The 21,673-nt window shown below is 42.1% G+C and overlaps 1 protein-coding gene across 4 annotated transcripts in view; it reads right to left on the bottom strand.

Moving 5' to 3' along the window:
* Window positions 1-21,673, bottom strand: part of LOC107386599 (roundabout homolog 1) — a 142,577-nt gene that overhangs the window by 83,506 nt on the left and 37,398 nt on the right. For all 4 annotated transcript variants that reach the window (XM_054730647.2, XM_054730649.2, XM_015961118.3 and 1 more), the window contains one exon: window positions 7,809-8,135. In XM_054730647.2, the coding sequence (XP_054586622.2) occupies window positions 7,809-8,135 (327 nt within the window). The remainder of the gene's footprint in view (window positions 1-7,808; window positions 8,136-21,673) is intronic.

The following is a 21,673-nucleotide window of genomic DNA, read 5'->3' as shown; positions in this document are numbered from 1 at the left end:
CAGCCCAAAAAATCAATATCAAAACGCACACACACACACACACACACACGCACACCACCGTTCTCAGACACATTCAACTCCTTGGCCATAGTTAGAAATATCTGCTTGGTTATTACAGTAACAGGATGCTTCACACATATAACAGTTGGCAGCTTTTAAAACAGGTTAGAGTGCTGCCAACACTCCCATCTTATACCGTAGCAGACTGAAGGAAAGAAAAGGACTTTTCATCAAATAGAGTGCTATTTTAAGAATAATAATTTCATTTAACACTTGTTCTTTGATTATTTCAGTCTCACCCAAACTTTTCAAGCCTATATGGTGTAGGCTACACATAGTTAAAATGACTGAATGTTAGCTGGTCATTCACAGCACATGCTGCAATAAGATCAGCTATTTCACAATTTCCTTTCACAAATGGAATTCCTCAGGGATTACCTTTGGGGCATTTTTCCTTTCATCAACACATTTTTAGCAGTAAACGTTCTCAAGGTTTCACTGTTTTCTGATTAGAATCAGCTGCATTTATCATTTCGAGCTAACTGCGACATGATGAGTTCACCACATAGGTGTCTTTAGTATAAAACAGGACTCTAACCCTAACCCCTCTAATGCTTACCCTAGTACAGATTTAACTTTGTTCAACCTAAACTGTTCTGTCAATAATGTAACTTGTTTTAACCAATTAACCTGCATTACTGTCATGTTCTGTGTCCCTATTTTTTGTCTTCACCACTGATCCCTGGTAACCACATTTGTCATTAATCACCATTCATTTCACCTGTTCCACCTCCTGGATTTAATTCCCTCCCTGTTTGACCTTCTCTCTAACTTTAGTTTGCGCTCCCTGTGTCACCTTAGTTATTTCCAGCGATCCTTGTGTTCAGCTTTTTTACCTTTTACAGTTTATTTATTTATTTATTTATTTTTCACCTGTCTACTTCTGGAAGTTTGGTTACCTGCACTTGGGTCCTCCACCTCCCTGCTCCCTGACAGTTATAAACCCTTCGCTAGAGTTGGTTTTGTTGTATTGAAGCATGCACTGACCTCTAAAAAAGTTTTCTGACACATTTAATAATGTTTTAAAAAGCCGCTGCTCTACACAGTCTTTATCAGGTTATTCATTTAAAAGCTGTGCCTTATCTTGCATTTTAACCTACATTTTCCCACATGCAAAGAACAAAATAGTCACTGCTTTGTCTATCATAAGTCAATTTATAGAAAAAATACATGAAAACAAAACATTAAAATTATTGCCACCCTCCATTTAGTTTTCTTTTCCTTTTAGCTAAAATGAATTTATCTGAAATCATTTTCAAGCTTTGCTCTTAGATTCTTTACTGACCTTCACCAAACAACAACTTGTGGAGAACTCAGGTGTTTTTAAACATAGACCATAAGAAGCAAACACGTCCCACCTTTATAACCTCTCAGCACTGGCTGCCAGTATCTTTTAGATTTGCTTTTGAAGTTTCATTATTGATTTTGTGGCTCTCCGTGGTCTCCAACCTTCTTATTTATCTAATCTTGGCAGTACGTGAACCAACTAATCAACTGCCATCACTGAGAGGAGAGGGAGTTTAGTTTATTGTGAAGAAAGACACTCGACCTCTTTCAGAAGTTTATAAACATATCGGGAAGTTTTTCCTGGGATTTATTGACTTGATCTAAAATTTTGCTGATTTTTTAGAAAAATATTCAACTACTTTAGAAGACTGGAAGAAAATGTTTTATCTGAGTCTGTTTTGATAGAAGCACTGATGATGTTGGTGAAAAACGTCTCTAAACACCAATGATACAATGGATTGCATTCCCTTGAAGGATCTACAAGCAGAAAGATGTGAGGGACTATTTTTTGTCCTTGTTTAATTCAGTTGTGTGATGAACAGTGTGACCATATGGTTGTCTGCCCCATGGCTCATTACTTCATCACTGCTGTGTTGTGGCTCAACCTTCAACCTCACCATGAGCCTCTCCTTCCTCCAGCAAATGGCAATGTCCAATTAGTTTAAGAGTAACATTTATTCCTTTCTCTTACTGGACCTAAAAACTGTGCTGCTATCCAATAACCTTTAGAGTACACAGGCTGTGACTTTGCCTTCACCTCAATAAAGCTCCCCGTGATTGAATCAAGTGGCTGAGGTCAATAGGACATGTGTTCATTTCCCAGGGTCCTCCACTGTCCCTGCAGGTGGAAAAAATATGCTGAGTGTCTTCAGTGACATTTATTGGATGAGAACTAAATTATATCTCTCTTTTCCTGTTTTCTCATTTCATCTCTTTCACTCTTCGCAATGGCTTCGCCACTGAGTGTGTGTGTGTGTGTGTGTGTGTGTGTGTGTGTGTGTGTGTGTGTGTGTGTGTGTGTGTGTGTGTATGCGCACGCTGTGTATGCTTACACAGTATCTCCACCCCGTGGTCACGCTTTGGGAACCAACACATACTACATCTGTCACTGTCTCCACAGTGTCACCTCGATTCTCTGCCAACAAGTTTTCCTTCAGCGCCCTGATGGACAGACGCTTCATCCTCTCTGTCTCCTGTCCCCGTCCGTCTCTGTCGTGATTTTCCTGCTCACTTTGCTTTATATCTGTCAGCTTTTAGCTCCGTCTTTTGTCGGTCGCCGACTCGCTTTTCATCATCTCACCTTTGCCTCCATTATATCAAAGAAAAAGTCACAAAGAAGAATTATTCTGGAATTGCATCGATGCTTCTTCTTTAAGCACTACATTTTCCACTCTGATTTCCACATTTATTTTTCTCCACAGGTGATCAAATGACTAATTCTCTGAGGGATTACTGTCAGTGTGCCGTGTCTCTCCTCTCCTGGATAACTGACACAATCAGCTCATCATGGCATTTAAAGTGACAAGTAATTTGGGACTGGCAATCAAGTAAATTCATTGGGACGTGTCAGTGACTATTTTTGGAAACACGATTAATATTTTGAAAATGTATTTAAAACCTAAGGTCAATAGGTCTAAACAAGTAATTAGGTTATTTGAATATTCTGACTTACCAAGCTATTATCATATAACACTGTTTTAATAAGAAAATATGTGAGAAATATTATTAAGTACAAAGTTAATTAATCTGTTGTTATTAAACATTTTAAACAATCTGTTATTTTGTGTTCAATGCAGTGTTTCCTAGCTAGTGGGGTGCACCATGGGGTGCACCACCCCATGGGGTTGCAAAGGGTTGTCATGGGGTGCACCATAAGCAGGGGATCCAATCATTTATAGTATATTTTTTTCATGCTGGAATGCTAAACCACACCCAGTCACTAGGCAGCAGCAGTGCTCATATGAATCCAAATGCTACCTGTATAAAGAGCAAGTCACCCCCTACCAGAGTCGAACTCCACTCCCACTTTCCATTTTTTAAATGCAACAAATGCCTTTACCTGGCAGACCAAGAGGGTAGAGCTGACATCATGTGGCACCAGCTAACGTCATAGGGTACCTCTTAGCCAATATTGATGGAAGATTTAAAGAAAAATGCAGTGCAGAGTTTTTACCTGAAGATGGCGCAACACTGACCATTTTAGGCAGAATCCAAAGGGGTTAAATGAAGGATTACCATGACCTGGATGACTGAGAACCTTCAGCAGGGTTTTAGGCTGAATGTTTGAATGTTAACTAAGATGCATTAAAATGCCAAATTATTGAAAAGGCATTTGGGCACAAAATATGCGATAACTTAAAGTTAATGACGTGTTTCGACCTGCTCCAGACTAGTGAATTTCAACGCAGCAGCAGTGGTGACGTTCTCACGTCCTCTCCTGTTTATCCTGCAGGAATCTAAACAACTAACACTTCCTATCATGTTAGCTTCATTTACCTTATCTTTACACCTCCACACTAGCAGACTCCAGCAGCTAAAGTCTGACCTGTGGTGAGATTTTTCCCGCTCTACAAAAGCTACAGAAACACTGCACCGACCAGGAAGATGACTCTGCCTTCACAGGGAGCACAAAGGAGAACATTTGGAAAGATCTTTCCAACCGATACAGGTACAACTGATTATTCATCACAAATAAACAAACAGTTATAATGCAGGAAGCCGTGTGCAATTAGTTTTTTGTCACCTATTGAACTACTCTGGAATTGATAAGGAATTGGATCGATAGACTGAACCGACAATGCCCTTGAGATTGATAAAAACTTATCAATTCCCACCCCTAATTAAAACGTTTGCATAACTGCTCAGTTAATCTTGTTTTACCTAATGATTGTTTCAATTCTCTGTTTGAGCGTCATTGCACAGAATATCTAATAGTTTTGAGTTGAGACCAACATCATTGCACCCTGACTGACTCCACATGCATGGGCCACATGTCAAGGAGGATGGTTTAAAATCCAGAGGTGTGACATTGTGGCGCAACACATTCTCACTCCCAACTCGTTAAAAACAAACGCTTGGTCAGCCACCCTCCGCGTCAGACCCCTGACGCCAAAAGTTCCCTTTAACGTCACTTTTGTGCGAAAAGTTTTTTTTTCCCCTTTTCTGACTGCAGATCCCAGTGCAGCGTAAAACTGACGCGATAGGATGCCAGCTAATGTAGCACCGAACCTGCTCATTTAACCGCACCTAAACCTTAACATTTTACTATTTATAACCTTCCCCTCATCCTCATCCTAACCTTAACCCTCTTGCTACCTAAAACGTTACTCTCACTGTGATCAAGCGTTTGTTTCCCATGCTTTCTGACTGCAAATTTTTGCATTTGCCGCCCAAGGGGAACGTTAGAACATACCACCTGGCAAGGGGGAGGTTACAAATACCCTCTACTTTTAACCTCCACCGTGGTAGTTGAAACCTCCCCCTCGCGTTGCCTCGGTCCAAACCCGACCAATGGCAAGGTGGCTCCCGCCGTTCACTTCATAGAGCCGGCTTTTAGAGTGACCGACATATCACTAATGTGTTCGCTAGCAAGATGGTTAAGGTTAGGATGGGGGTGAGGGGAAGGTTAAATAACAAGAGGATAAGGTTAGGGTGAGGTACAATGAGCTTGTTTGGTCCCCTGGTTGCAGACATCCCATTGCGTCAGTTTTACACTGCATTGGGATCTGCAGTCAGAAAAGGGAAAGACCCCTTTTTGCCCATACTGTAAGTGATGAAAAAGGGCACTTTTGGTGTCAGGGGTCTGACGCGGAGGGTGGCTGACCAAGCGTTTGTTTTTGACGCGCTTGGAGTAAGAATGTGTTGTTTGGCATCATCAAGTCATCTCCATGCCATGTTTTTGTTCTGCTCAGCAATTAAACCAGGTGATTTCAATTAGCACATCGAATTAACCTGGTTCAGTTGTTGAGCAGAAGAAAAACATGACACGGAGATGACTTGTTGATGCCACAATGTCACACCTCTGTTAAAACCATACCCTAATAAATCAAGTTAGTAAATTTGGTATGTCAGTTCTCCGTAAGTCAAATAACCTGAAAAAATCCACAGAAATGTTCACACAATAGACAAAAGAGTTGATCCATCCAGCACATTTTTATGTCTCCCCAGCTTCTCAGTTCCATTCACCTGAGCAGCTCTTGCCAAAGGCGGTTCTGTTTTACCATCTAGCCCCAGGGTGACCCATGAATCTGTGTGACCTCTGAAGGATGAAGTAAGGAAGCATAATTCATCCAGGCAGCTTCAACAAGTCTCCGTGTCCCACCCTCGACCTTAAAACCTGCCAGTTAATTTTGTGAACTACAAGTAATAAACTCTTCCCCGAGAGGCTTTAGTTGCAATGAAAAATTTAGAAAACAAATTAGCTTAAAACATTTATCGAAAGCCTCTTAAAAATGCTCTAACATTGTATAGCTATAAATATATTGTGGAGTTAAAAATTGAATAAAATGGTTCTTTTGCATTTGTCTAAAAACCACCACCAATAAGACGTTTTTGACCGAAACAACTATTGGACTATCCAAATGTCGGTCTCACCGAACCGCCACACTTCTCTGGGTCCTCCATTCAGTACACACTGTCGTATTTTCCAGAGGTGTGACCAAGTCATTGCTTTGCAAGTCACAAGTGTCACAAGTCTTTCCAGTCAAGTCTCGAGTCAAGTCCAAGTCAAAGACAACCAAGTCCAAGTCGAGTCCTAAGTCAATGATGTGAAAGTCCAAGTCCTTAACTTTGAATTTTCAAGTCATAATCAAGTCATCTGTCCAACTTCAATTTAATGACAATGATAATAAATAATTATCGGCATGTAGTCGGCATGATTATTGAGCTCACTAGGAATACTTGGTGTCATCATTGAGTAATTTTAATCACTTTTGCACACAAATGCTAGTTCCTGCTACTCACTTCCATACTTTTTGCTAAGCTAAAGCAGGCGGACTGCTGCCAGACCAGGAGAATTACTGCGCTGTTACAAAATGCTTTTTACTCACTTATCTAACTCTGGGAAATACAGAAAAGGACTAAATGTAACTTAAGAGCGGAACATCCCCTTAATCCTGGTCAGTCAGTCAGTGCCTTCTTTATGTGTGGTATTGTGCAGACTCAGCTCATTGCGTTTGGTTTTTTAAAACAATGACTCCACCTGCAATTACACACCATCTGCGCTTATTTTTAATGACTTTATTTTTAGTTGCATTTACTGACATGTAGTGCCTTTCCCATCTGTTATGTCTCCTTCTATCACCAGTGGCTTACAGACATGCACGTGTGTTAAGGCAGCATGCAAACTGACTGATTTGTATGCTAGACAAAGGCTATTAAACTGCCAACACCTTCCCCTGTACAAGATAACAAATCTGCAAGACGGTCAGCACAGTAAGCTTTTGAGTAAACCTCAGGAATGACGTGTGCATGCCAGGTGGCAGAGAGGAGGAAGTTGGTTTGGTCACAACAGGATTCAAATAGGCAGTCCCACTCAGAATCTGGGTTATATGTGTTCAAAGCTTTCTACTATTTCTGTCTTCTTACTCTTCAGCAATTCCCTCAACCATGACTACTATGAACTCTCCTTTTCCTTCTCTTCTCCCTTGTTCAACAACCAAGCCCTCTTCCATTGACCATGGAGTTTTATGAATGTTGCTAGGTCAGTAAGAGGCTTAGACACCAGGTAACGTTTGCATGAGATGAGGACAAGAACAGAACCAAAGCAACGTTGTAATATGTGGGATTGGCCGACAGTACTTTAGACAATACACTCATGCACTTTAGCAATGTGCTAGCGCAAAAACAGGGATTCCCAAAAGAATCAAGCAAGGTGTGACTCATTGGGGGGGTGGGGGGGTGGGGTGGGGGGGGGGCACTATGTCTGCTCATAATCTTATATTCACTGCAGCTCTCAAAACCTGCGGCCCGGTGACTTCACCTCTCTGTTATGACCGTGCAGTGTGCACACCACTATTTTTGAGGCCCGTGGATCTGTTTGTTCTGCTTAGATCAACAGTAACTCATGAGGTAAAAAAAGTATGAAAGCCAGGAAGCAGTTTTTCTGGAGGACTGAAACGAGATGCAGGAAGATAAGGACAGACAGGATGGGAAAATAGTCAAATAAAAACAAGAAATCCAAACAAAATGCATCAAGAGGAAAGGGTAGGTAGATTTATCCCATTATGCTTATTTATAAGCATGTAATATTTAGAAATTTGATACAATTCAGATCAGCTTCAGACCTAAACCCCACACTCAGGGCCGTTTCAAGGCATTTGGGGGCCCAAGGCAAAGTAGACTTGGAGGCAAAGGGGTCCTCAAGGAAAAAAGTTCAGAACCACTGCCTTTGGTGTACTGTGTGCAGGGTAGTATTAGACAGTTACCAACAAGAAAACACCATCAAAAATAACAGCACTTACTAGCTACTTCCAGGGATGCGTTGTGACTGATCGCCTGGCCCAAATAATTTCGGGCCACGCAGACATAGCTGCCATCATCCGGCTTGCTCCGTCGTCCATGGATGATGCGCAGGAAGAAGAGGGATCCACTGGGGAGCAGCATACGATGAGAGCGGGGGTTGTCGCGGTCTGTTTCAACTCGTTCTCCATCTTTGTACCATTCCACCGTCGGCACTGGACGGCCCTCAGCCTTACAGTTGAGAGTGGCCGGCTCCCCTTTGGAGACGATGAGGTCTGAAGGATGCTCCACAATGCGGGGAGGGAAGTCTTCCTGACGGAGACGGGACCCTGGAAGGGAATATAGTGCACAGATGAAGCATCTGCTTTCAAATTGACTAAATAAGCAGTGCGCCTACTGCACTTGTCAAGGGTATACAAAACATGTCACAACACACAGCCACACTGACATTTATCAGATTTTCTTTCTTGATAACAAAACGATAATTATTAGGGGGACACTCGATGTTGTTAATGTGCATGTACCCTGAATTTCCAACAAATCCTTTTGATAATCTCACACAGTCCTGCTTTTAAATAAAAAATCTTTTTGGGCTCTGTCAACTGCTAAATGAATCAGCACTGATGTGTGAAATCCTCAAAAGTCAATAAATATCTAACATTTTGGGGTAAAAAAATCGAGACAGGAATGAATTTAGGTTTCATCTTATAGCTACGCCAACAGAACGATGTTTGTATTTCAAATTTAGCAGAACTGAAACAGCATATTTAAAGTTCTGCTCACTGTAGATAACCAAAGAACTAAAAATAAAATGCTTTCCATACTGTTAGATTTTTTTATACCACCAAATGTTCTGTAGATGTCCATCTTTGTGGTGATCAAGAGCAACTCTCTTTTGTAAGATGACATCATTTATAATACAGCATCACTAGAAGAAACCACAGCAGAAAGACAGAAATGACTCAATACTGCCAACCACACAAACACTAACAACCACAAAAGCACCTCTAATCCCTGATCCACTGCTGTGATGTCAATCAATCTGTTTTTCTCAAAAACAGCAGAAGAAAGAGGCCTGCTGAGGCTGGAGACGAGAAAAAAATGTCCCTAATGGGTTCCAGGTACACAACTCCAATGCCCCTTTACATCTCACATCCCATTCATCTTTCTAACCCACTACCAAAAGCATACAACTGCACACGTAACACACCATGCCACTTCCATTCCTGTCCACACACATAAAACATGACTTGATTTATGTGTTATTCTCTTCTATTTTCTGAATCTAAGAAGAAATCTGAGAAACAGCCTCGTGTTTCAAAGTCAGAGGACTCCAAAGAATAAATCAGCCTTTTAGAGCATATTTTAAGAGATTTTAAACTTAGTGATGGTGACAGAAAAAGGTTGTGTCTGCAAGTGATAGACGAGTAATGCCAAAAGGGGGGTTGTAAGATAATTATACATGTTTAAATATGTAGGAAGAACCAATACTTTTATGTTTGAAACACAGTTTGTGCTGCCCTGTCCCTGAATTACAAATGGAGCTGCTTTAGATTTTAAAGTCTTGCATGTTGAATTGAGAACATTTTTTGCATGATGCACATTTTGCCTAATTTTAAACACAAAAACACATGACTATGCAAAAAGTGACGTGAGCTAGTTAAATTCCTAACTTGTTATTAAAGAAGATTAATGCCTGTGTGGTTTTTAGGAGGGATGGAAAGAAAATAACACCACTTAAAGCGGAGGTTCACTGAGAAACGTTTGTTACTTGTTCATCCTGAAGTATGATTGGTCACTCAGAGTTTCACATGCATGCTGAACAAAGGGATATTCTTCAAGTTTCACTGCCTGTTTTAGCTGCCAAAAGAAAATTGATGAGGAAAGGCTTGAGTCAGGAAAAGCTCCACAGTTCTGCGTCACACTGTAAAATTACACTTGTGGACTCATCCACCTTGGCTCGAAACTGCGAAAGAGCTCCAGAACAAGTGGAACATTTTCAGGCTCGTGTAATTTGTGGCAATAACACATCAATGTGGCATTTTTTCCCCAAGAAAGAAAGGTTAATGAAGGCAGTGAAAAAGTTGCTGTTAGCCAATCAGAGGCAAGATGTCCGCATGTCATGAATATAAATGAGAAAGACTCCAAATCTCCTACTCCTCAGACAAGTTTCTACTTTTGGAAACAGGAGCACCAGAGCTTTTTTTTCACAGACAACGACTCACAGTGCATTTATTCACACTAGACCACAGTAGATGTATTAGAAAAACAAGTGTGTGATTCCTTTAACTCTTTGTTGTCCTCACTGTCATGTTTCTTTATGAGAACAGTTCAGATCTTTTGAAGTGAGTTTCTAAAAGAATAAAATATTGTTTTGTCAGTTTAACATTACATGGTTATTGGAGAAGAAGTATTACAAAGATTCAACCAGTGATGTGCTAAAGATAGCTAGTACCATGCTAATTTCTCCAAAAGCAAAAAATGTCAATACAAATAATTGTGTAATGCTGCATAAATATTCATAAATATCATGTCTATGGACCTAAAACGTATTGAGGTGTCACAGATCCACTTTAATCTCAGCACCATTCTGATTAACCAATGGCTTGTCAACCCAGTCAGGCCTCATCTGTTTCTTCAAACTGAGGCTGTTCAGAATCTATCCATTGACTTTTCCGTGAAACCAACTTTAAAAGATGTGAATTATCGCTGTAAGTGGCATGCAAAAGAATGCCAACCTAAAGGTATAACGGAGGATCTTTTTATTTTGGCTGAATCATCTGAACTGTTGGTTCGCATAACCGTCAGTCACTCAGGAGAACCATTCACGCAAGGCCGTCGTCATACGTGCTCGTTGCTGGGTAGCTTTCACTTCCTGCACATGCGCAAAGTGAAGGTTGGGCTCCCAACTGACGCCTCTGTCGCCAGTTTTCTGCTGGACAGGTAAGCTAAAGTTCGGTATGCTATTTGGAGAAATTCATTTCAGATTACTACTAAGTGCTTCGTCGCCGGCCGCTACTTGTAAACAGAGCGTGCATGAGGATAACTGGGCACCCTCTCACAGGCGCAGTTTTTTTTTTTTTCAAAATGTGGAGAGGGCGGTTCTTTCCTGAAAATCAGAAACATCCTCTGCCATACCTTTAATAAAAGAGAAAAACAAGTCCTTGTTGGTCACGCTGCATGTGTTTATCTGTTTTACTACTGTGAGAACACATTTGTGTTCTTATGGGGGTGCTGCACACAGGAGCTTACACAGCTTTCAGCAGGCCTGGCTCTAATGCGCCAACGGTCTTGTAAAGCAGATAACCACGGCCGTGCAGGAGGGTGATGGGGTCCTACATTCCCTTTGCAACCAATAAATCCCACACAGACAAGTGTTTACCCACCCTGATAATTCAATTCAATTCAAATATACGTTATTAATCCCAGAGGGAAATTAGAGTTTCAGTACACACAATTCTGAGATTAGACATACATACATAGGCATTGACACATGACAAGAATTGGTGACTGTGGTCATTCACAACCCGAGTCGCGCTACCTTAATAGAGATCAGAGGGTTTACATGAGGATTGGGTCAGGTGGAGGAAAAAAAGGCACTTCAGAGTTACCCTCCACAGGGAGGGCAGCTTTGCTATGCAAAAAACACCCCAGACAGAAATGCAACAGACTTCAGACATCACACAACATTAGTGTCCACTAGGTGGGGAGGTAGAGAGCAGAGTTTGTCACCTCCGTTTGGACAGGGGAGGGAGGTAATTGGGTTAGAAAGCACAGTGACTCCTGGAAACAGTTCCACGACCTTCACTGGTCGCAGTCCCGCCCAGGCTGGGATACGGAGACAGAGTTGCCATGGCGACGGCAGCATTCCACATTTCTTCTGAGGGGGAGTAATCACTTCAGCCTCACAGGCTCAAGGGCACCAGATTCAGATAAGAACTTGTTTTGGGGTCAGACAGAGATAATTTCCTCTCTGCCTTAAATTTCTGTTGATCTCCAACCCCTCTCGATCCAATAATGGCATAAATTAATCTGTTCCCAACCGTGCTGTCCCGTCAACTCTCTTTGATCAAATCCACCTTCTGTGCCAGAGTCTGAATCTCAGCCAAAGTTCAAAGCTTATGACTCATCTCGACAATTATATGAGTTTGTGCGTTCACAGCGTGGTGTAATCCATCCCTGAGCTCCGGGATTGAGCCAATATTCCTCGAAAGCTTATTAATTTTCCGGTAACCCAGGTAACCACTCAGGCCAAACAGCAATAAACCTGACACCAACACCACGAATATCCAGACGTCTTCAAAATCCTCTACAGACAGTTGAGAGGGGCAGATCAAGTTCCACTGTTTCCAGGAGTCCATGATATGCCCAACTGGATCTGTCCCAGAGGGGCACCCGGGAGCCCCTTATCCCGTTGTCATCGTTGAAAAAATTTTGTCAATCGCGTTGAGAGACCAACTGACTAGGTCCATTTTTAATAATTTCCAGTTCCCAGAAAAAATGCAGAAGCGCCGTCCACCCAAAGACAGACAAAGAGCCTTGGGATAAGATTGGGAGTAGAGAAGGAAAAAAGCGTCTGTACTCTCCAAGAGCCGGAAGAAGCCGGGCTCACACCTTACACATAGTGAAAAGGGTTTGTAGTGTGGTGCGTTTTATGTCCTTTCATGTATCTGTTTTCTCTATGACTTCTGGAAGCTCATAAAAGAAAATGTGATACAGATTACAACTTTCTACCTTAGATTATCAAGTAAGAACACACATGGTCTATGCAGAGACTTATCATGAAAACAGGAAAATATGCTATTTTAAATCCAACAGTTACATTTTAAATGAACAGATGTTTGTGTAGTTGATGAAGTCTCCCCTTCAATCTCTTTGCAACAGCATAAATATGATCTCATTTTTAAAAATCAATTACTACATTTTCCTTTTCTATTGATTGCTGGTGATTAAGTTAGAATTGGTCTGTCAGAGTTAGAGGTTCTTCACGGAGAAACCAGTTTTTACTTATTATTTATGAAAATGATCCGTCATTGTGAGTTTTATATGCAGGCTGAACTTAAAAAAAGTCTGTCTCCTGCATTAGCTTCTGATAGAAAATAGAAGGTGAAACTCCAGGATTTGAAAACCCTGACAGATCTACATCACACTGTCACTTAACATATTTGGACCAACCCATCTTGACTCACGACGGGGAAAGCTGTTGTTGTTTTAGTATCCAGGAAATAGCAAAGAATGTCTTGGCTAGTAGAAGTTATTTATTAGCATTAGCAAGTCCGCAACAAGACAGAACTCCTTCAGGCTTGCTTTATTTGTGGAGATAAACCAAACAGAGTCAGTGGTAGAGTCACGTTGCTGTTATCCAATCCAAAGCGAGATGTCCAAATATCAGGAAATAAGACTCCAAATCCTGCTGTCTGAATCTAGTTTCTCCTCTGGCTGATTTCTCTGTGCTGAAACAGGTGCACCGGAGCCCCCCCCCCCCCCCCCCCCCCCCCCCCCCCCCCCGGCTAACATACAAGGGATTCATTAGACCACCATTGACCGCTGCAAATGTATTTCAATTATCAGTGAAGGACCTCTTTAAGAAAATCTGTGGATCATTAATACGCCTATCAAATTTCAGATAAATACAGTGAAATATGCTAGTCAAAGATTAATTTAGCTTCTTTGGGAAACTTTTAGTTGTTTTTTTTACCTTCAAATGTCCTCATTTTACTAAAGAATGTGGGTGGAAAATATAAGAAAAAGGAAACCTTTCGTTTGGACTGGATGCATTTGGACTTCCATTACACTGCAGCCACAGCCAATGTGAGCATCACACTTTTAGTCCAAAATATACAAAACAAGTGTAGCTAGATGGAATTTGTGTGAAATATTCAAACTTGGGTGCCATGAATACCTGCCAAAATGTTTAAAACTGACAACCAGAAAGAAAAACACATCTTACTGCAGCTCTGTTCCCTATGTATTTTTCATTGTGAGAAAAAGGGTTTGTTGAAACATCTCCCTTGAAGATTTTCTGAGATTTTTGTGTTTGTTCATTTGGTTGGTTGGAGTTTTTTTAAATGTTATTTTTTTAATCACCTTTATTTTGCTCTTATGAAGCACCTCCCGATTTTTATATTGAGAGACGCTATATAAAATATGTTTTTTCTTCTTCTAAAATGGTGAAGGTAAAGTAAAAAGGTCTCTTTTTGACCATAACGCCTTTAATTTAGAACCTCCACATGGACAAACTGTTATTGCTAACACCAATTAATAATTAACTAAAGTGTATTCATAGAGGGAAGAAAATGGTTGCACTTTGCATTCATGGACCCTAAAAAGGAGTTTTAGGTTTCAGATGAACTGGTCATGTTCAACATTAGCCAAAACGATTATGCATCTGATTTGAATGGATACATCTAGTTTCCTGCACAAAATAAATACAAATATGATTCAGTATCACATCCTAGAATAGAGCTACTTGCTATGATCAAATAATTAAACCTGTGTACCCTGGAGATGTAAACACTAATTTAGAACAGAATGCAGGTAAATTAGAAATATAAAACACATTGGTCTACACCAGATTAAATAAAGAACAATCAATACCACCCTTGAAGCTGCGGGCAAGAAATGGTTAATAATTAATATAAATACTGTTTTACACGCAGTCTAGCCCACTAAATTGGTGTGAGAACAATACAAGCAAGGCAGTCAGTGTGGCCTTTGGTCCCTGCGTGCAGCACACATGCTGCTTTCCTTGTTCTTAATTGTGTTGGGCTGATGCCTAAGGGTCGGCGCAACTCCCAAAGCAGCCTGGCATTACTGAGAGGCAATATCAGTCCGCCACAAGTGCCCCCCCAAAAGACCAGGCCTTATCTGCAAAGAGCCAGCAGCCAGCAGAAAATCAGCATGCAAAAACATGCACACAGGTGCACAATGAGGTAGATGCATCTAAACCTACGGTCATTTACTGCACCTTTACATGTGTTTGCCCTTTTTTCCAGTCAGTCATTACTGAAGTAGTTCTGTATTGTTGCCCAAACTATGCAGTCTTTCTGATAACGCTGTTTATTAGTCTGTTTAGTTTACCCATAATGGGTTTCTCTTTGGAAAATCAAATAAAACGTGCAGGAGAAAAGAGTCCAAAGCCATGGAAGGTTAGAATAATGAGCTTTAATGTAAATAAGGAAAAAACTGTTAGTGGGAACAAACACATTCACTATAATTAATTAAATGCCAAATGATTTTATTTAGATGTACAGCTTACACTGATTTTCCTCTATCAAGTCTTCCAAAGATTTATGGTTTACTGAAGAAGACAGAAGTGCTTCATTTAAATTGTAATAAAAAATAAATAAATTGAACAAAAAAGGTGGAAAAATCTGCAACATTTTAGCACAGAATTCACTATGGACCTCACCTTTTAGTGAGCCAAAAGCAGGTTAGATAATGTTTGCATCAGAAAATACAGCAATAAGAAAATCACTGAAAAATCACATATGAAATCAAAAATGTGACGTTTTCAGTAAAAGTGCAGAACTGTGATATAAAGAGTGTCATTAATCATAACCGGAGGCAGGTCAAACTGTCCTTTGCTCGGATAAATCTTAGATATGTTGAAGGCAGGTGACTCAGTGTTCCTAATAGGAATAACACTGTTTTAAAATATGTCTCAATTTTGACATTTTTAGGTGTATGTGTAAAATTTTGAAATAATTATAATGTCTTGGTAGAATAACCTCGGTTTGGATGAATACATCATACATCCTACAGGACTGATAAGCTAATGGCTAGTCCAGGGACAGCATCATGTAGTTTTATGTCATGTCATGTTGACTTTAAATGTACGGGTATTTTCAAGATAGATTTTCACATGAGATTTTCTGGGTATTCTAACACATTCTCACTCCCAGCATGTCAAAAACAAACTCTTGGTCAGCCACCCTCCGCGTCAAACCCAGCAAGTGTGGGTGGACTGCAGTAGAAAAGAAGATGATAGTGAAGGTGTAGGAGAAAGTTTTAACTCAACAATTCATGATCCAGCATAATAAAACACTGCAAGTGCCATTTATCTCCTTGTTGACGGTGATGTACCAGACCACTTCTGTGTCATTTATTCTACATCATTATGTCCTTTGAGTGTATATAAAAATGGTACGTTATCCGTGTTCTAATTCGAGATCGCCTTAATCCAGTTAGCTTGATTTCTGGATGACACACAGCTGACAGAGTTTAAAACATCCCAGATTCGTTGATGCAACTCTTCAAGAATGTGCATAATAGTCTCTGTGGTTTGTGCAAACAACTAACAAAAAAGATGTTTGGGACATTTGTTGCAGACATAATGGCACCCTTTGATGCTGTCACAATTAGCTTGCTTGGTGACTCAGAATACCAAAGTTGCAGCGGTGAATCTCCACCTGCTGTACTCATTGAAAATGTGTCAGTGCCATTTCTGAGGAGCAAGAGCCAGAAACAGCCAAGAAAGGTATACAAATTTGGAAACGGGCTCAAGCGTGTGCAATAAATGGAACCACTCAGTCTTATTAAGGCAAACCCTTAAAGTTAAAACACTGAAAGTCATTTAGCTTTGGCTTTTTCGTAACCCATGGGCTAGAGATCGTTGATCAAAGTCCAAACTTTAGTCCAAACTTTTAATGGTAAGAAAGAGATTTCCAGTAGCTCTGAAGTTCATGGCTTTGCTCTGGTGAGTCAGATTACACCACATCGGAACAGACAGCTATCCGTGGTCGACAGCGAGAGAAGAAAATAAAACGAAGGATTTGGAGGCTGGAATGGCATTAAAGAGACAGCAGGAAAAAGTTACACAGAGACGCTAATGACCACTGCTACATCAAAAAGCATTGCTGGAGGGGGGGAGGGTTAATCATTGGAAATAAAATGGCCATTTTTAATTAGAACTTTCAATTAAAAAGGGATTAGAAAATAAACAATTTCTGTATCTTCAATGTCCACCTCAGTTTCACAAACAATGCTTAATTTACCTGCACCTCCTGTTGGAAATAAAACTATATCCTGCCAGCAACTCCGTCCAACAGCCGTCCACCTAAAAGCTGCTCCACAGAGCCAGACGAGGCAGCTCTTATGCTATACGACAGTTCTATCACAGCATTTTATGCAGTAGCATATTCTGCAGTTGGCATCACAGCTGCATGGTTTATTTTGTGTACTATGTTCCATATCAATACTCCTTGATTTTATTATACATAACATGATGTGACATTTAAATATGTGATTGTTTTAACTATGTGAAGCACATTGGGCTACCGTTTTGTGTATGAAATGGGCTTTATAATAAACTTGACTTGACTTAAACCAAGAAAAATGTCCCAATTGACAGTTAACTATACATTATTATATCTCTCTTGTCTTTATTTGATCCTTCATTAGTTTTTCTGATCTTTAAGCAGCAGCATCCTGGTAATGGGTTAATACTCTAAATATATACACGTATTCTTTTCTAAAGTAAAACATAAAAATAAAGAATAAATACCAGACATTCTTTCTCAAGCTGTATACGCTGCAATTAAGTGTTGAACACAGTCATTCACCCAAGAACATGTAGGAAGGAATGTGTGTGTGTGTGTGTGTGTGTGTGTGTGTGTGTGTGTGTGTGTGTGTGTGTGTGTGTGTGTGTGTGTGTGTGTGTGTGTTCCAAAACAAGGTGTCTAAAACCACACACTTTGCTTTATATTCTTTGACTTTAAACTGATTTTGTACATGTGGTTTCACTCCTGAGTTCTGAATAACTCAGGAGTGGAAGTGGTGTTTCTTTTCCCTGACGCCCTTCCAACAACACAATGCAGCACAGTGAGGCAGTCTTCAGGGAGGCGAGTCAAGGTCATGGACATGATAACACCTCCCTGCTGCAGCACCCAGATGTTCAGGGCTAGATATGAGCTGAGTGAAAAATGTAAGCACACCACCACAGATCACCAATTGATTTTACGTAATGCTAAATTTACTCACGGGGATTTTCCATAATAATATTTTGATTATAATTATTGTAAATAATGTTTAGTGATTAAATGTCAGATTTAAAATTTTAAGTGAATTTATTCCTTATCTATTGATCTATTGTTCAAATGGAATTACTTTAAATATCCTGTATGTGTGGTTTTGGCAATACTTAACTGTATTTATTTTATTGTTTAGTTGGAGGTGTGTGATGGGTGTTGGGAGGGGGGGTTGCATTTTGTGTTGCCATCTGTTAAATGGTCACTGGAAAGCTAACAAGCAATTAAATCTCCAGGGTATACTCGAACCAGAACATTGCTGGTGCTCGATAAACATCTGAGCCAAGTAGGTCACAGTGACACTTTAACAGGAGAGCAAATCCATCAGGCTGTCTGCTACACACAGGGAGGGCCAAACATATTGGACCTTTCACCAAATACTCCTGGAGAATGAAGGAATCTATGCATATGATTCAGAGTCAGTTCTCTGACGTTTTATTCAATTGTAGAGACAAAAAAACAGCTTGAACCGCTTTTTCCCAATCAACTTTTTCCTTATGAATCCACAGTCACCCTTCTCCTGAGATGGGCGTCCTCTGTATCCGTTTTCCGACTTTACAACTATTCCTCGAGTAAAGGGACTGAATGTGATGAGAGACACCTGAGAGCAGCGCTGCCCTGTAAAAGGCCAGTAGCCAATTTCACAAGCTTATTTTCACTCCATTAAATGTTCAGTGAAAAGTAAAGTGGCTGTATAGGCCATTGATTATCACTCAGGCAGAGCTGGAGAGAGAGAAACTTCTCATGGAATAACTGAAATTTGCACAGAGGTGCTTTGTTATTTTTAAAAGAAAATAAATGCAAAGGGTTACTCCAGTGTGTATTGATCTGTAACTGGTAAAGTTAGGAGTTAGACATTTTATTCACAGTTTTAAAAGCATTATTACATGAGACTTTTTATATAGCCAAAGAAAACAGGATTAAACAGAACTAAGAGTACTTGGAGATTTAACCTTCAGTACACAATGTCCCCTTTGAGGCTAATAAACTGTAGCTATGTTACTTTAGACATTTGTTTTTGATAAAGTAAGTAAATGGATAATTTTTTATTATGTTAAAGCTTTATGCTGTTTCATGATTTGTCTGCATGACCTACATTTACTACATTTGTGCCACTGCAGCTACAGTCCAGATGTGAGCTAAATCAAACTACTAGGAAAGAGAATTTGCCCTGAGCACCAGCTGATGACCCAAAAAAATCAAAGCCCACTAAAGAGAAATATTCCCCATGTCCTGTAAAGATGTTTTTTGCCCATTTGAAGTGTGTTAATCTGTAAAAGTTTTAAATAAAGGCAAGGCAGATTTATTTGCACATTGCACATTTCGTATACAGATGAAATTCAATGTGCGAGGATAGCATCAACATTAAAATTACGTGACAGCACAATTAAAATACTCAAATATATTTAGATTGAAAATAAATACACAAATTAATTTCAGATTTAAGAATCAGAAAAAAGACGACGTTAAAGCGTGAGCAGTTACAGTGCAGAAGGTGCTGTATAAGAAACATAGGCTGATGAATACAAGAAAGTTTCATTTTAATTTAAAAGTTTGAGTTGGGGGACATTTGAGGTCATAAGGAAGCTGATTCCAGCTGTGTGCCGCATAGTAGCTAAAAGCAGCTTCCCTCTGGTTCTCTTTCTTAACATTCGTTTCGATGTCTCACTATGGGATACGCCCCTCCGCGGATTCCTCAGAAGCACTTATCTCAATACGCCAATCCTGATTGGCCAGTGACCGTGACGTACGCGTCCCCCTGCTACTATAAGTAGCAAGCGTCCCAACGTACGCACTATTCAATCACCTCTTCTCGCTTCGGTGGTCGCTTATCTCTGAGGTAAGTTAGCTCAACTGTTCACAGACGGAGCCTTCTAATATTCTCTCCGTCGCCGAACGTTAACTTACCGTCCTTCTGTCCTGACCTTCACCATAGGCTCGGGGCATAACGAGCAGCTTCACACTCCAGTGCATCTGTTCGTTCTATGCTAACACACCAGTTAGCCAACATGGAAGCCGCTCCTCCCACCAGAGGAGTCGACGGTGCAGGAGCTCGCCTCTGTACCTGTGGGAACAAAATCTCAAGCAAAGACCCGCACAGGGTCTGCTCGAGCTGCCTCGGGCTGGAACACGCCCAGCTGGCATTGGAAGTCCCCGGGTCATGTGAGAGCTGCGCTTGCTTCACCCTGAAGAGCCTTCGCCGGCGGCTAGCGCGCCAAGCTAGCCTGTCGGGGAAGGACCCTTGCCTGCCGGCCCCTGGGCCACCGCCTGGGGACGCCAGCGAACATGTCCTCCCGGAGCCGGAACCGTGTGCCGAACTCAGCTGGGGCTCACAGCTCGAACTGGCCGGTCCGAGCCACCCCGCCGAGGATGTGTTGGAGTTGGACTACGGAGACGACGAGGACACCTCGGAACTCCTCATTTCAGAGGAGGACGAGGAGGACGACGTCTTTCTCCCCATCGCTCAGGCCTCCATGCCTAGCTTTCCGTCCTCTCCCAGGGATGGAGCGGTTTCTCCGGCCGCCCACCTGGACATGCAGTCAGTCTGCCGACGCGCTGTGACCAGGCTCAACATCCCTTGGCCCACCGTGGTCACTGAGGCTGTCAGATCCCGCTACGAGGGAAAGAAGCTGCCTCAGGCCACGAGGGCGGCAAAGCCCCTCCTCCCCGCCTTCCCGGAGCTACTCCAAGAAGTGGGGTCCTCCTGGGACAAACACCCGTTCAGCTCCAGGTCTCCTGTCCAAGGAGCCTCCTCGCTGGACTTCGAAGGGATGGAGACGGCTGGCATGCTTCGCATGCCGCCGATGGAACCGCTGGTTGCAGCCCACCTGCACCCACGGCTCTCGGCGACTTCCTCCAGGCCTCCCGCTCTCCCTGCGAAGGCGGACCGCTTCCAGTCGGCGCTGAACGAGAGAGCGTACAAGGCTGCCGCCATCTCGGTCCGAGCTTTGAATGTCTCCTCCATGCTCTCGGCGTACCAAGCTGAGCTCTGTGAGGACATGAATACGAAGCCGGACCCGGAGGTGCGGGAGGAAATCACCGTACTGACCGACATCTGCCTGCGTGTGCAGCGCTGCGCGGTCCATGCTACGGCTAAAGCTATGGGCATGATGGTGCTTCAAGAACGTGCACGATGGCTGAACCTCACCAACCTCTCTGAGAGAGAGAAGGAGGACATTTTGGACATGCCAATCGTGCCTGAAGGCATTTTCGGCTCTGCCCTGGCATCAATGCAGCAACGGTGTGCGGCTAAAAAGAAAGAGGATGAAGCCCTTCATCTCTGCCTTCCCCGTAAACCCTCACCGGCGCTGCCGGCTCGGCCGAACCTGCCTCAGGCAGCTGCCCGAGCCCAGCCTCAGTTCCGGATCCCAAAGCGCCCGAAGCCTCAAGCTGTCCAACCAGCTCCTTCGGGCTCAGAGCCTCGACCAGTTTGGCCTCAGGGATCCGGCAACCAAGCTGCTCCGCCACCGGGACAATCCACCAGACACGGCGGTCAGCAGGTGAGGAGGAAGAAGTGGGCAGCCTGTCGGAGTTCTTCCCTCCCGACGCTGCAGCTGGCGGTTCCCCGTTCGCCAGCTCCTCCTGTTGGATGTTGCCATGGTGCTTTCTCCCCCCCCTCACGGAACCCCTCCGGCAGAGTTCCCGAGCGGTCCAGGGTGGGGCCAGGACGTGCAGCCGGCGGTGCCGGCTCAAAGCACACGTCACAAGCACTCACATTGTTTTTCACAAACATGTCACGCTCAAGGAGCATTAAAAGGTTCGCTGTCGCATCCAGACAAGATGTCAAGGGCGCAGCAAAAATCAATATAAATGTCACCCATGAGCGGTTCCAGGCGGGG

This window comes from Nothobranchius furzeri, chromosome 10, assembly GCF_043380555.1.
Source record: "Nothobranchius furzeri strain GRZ-AD chromosome 10, NfurGRZ-RIMD1, whole genome shotgun sequence".
NCBI lineage: Eukaryota > Metazoa > Chordata > Actinopteri > Cyprinodontiformes > Nothobranchiidae > Nothobranchius > Nothobranchius furzeri.
This window is presented reverse-complemented; position numbering and strand designations above follow the sequence as displayed.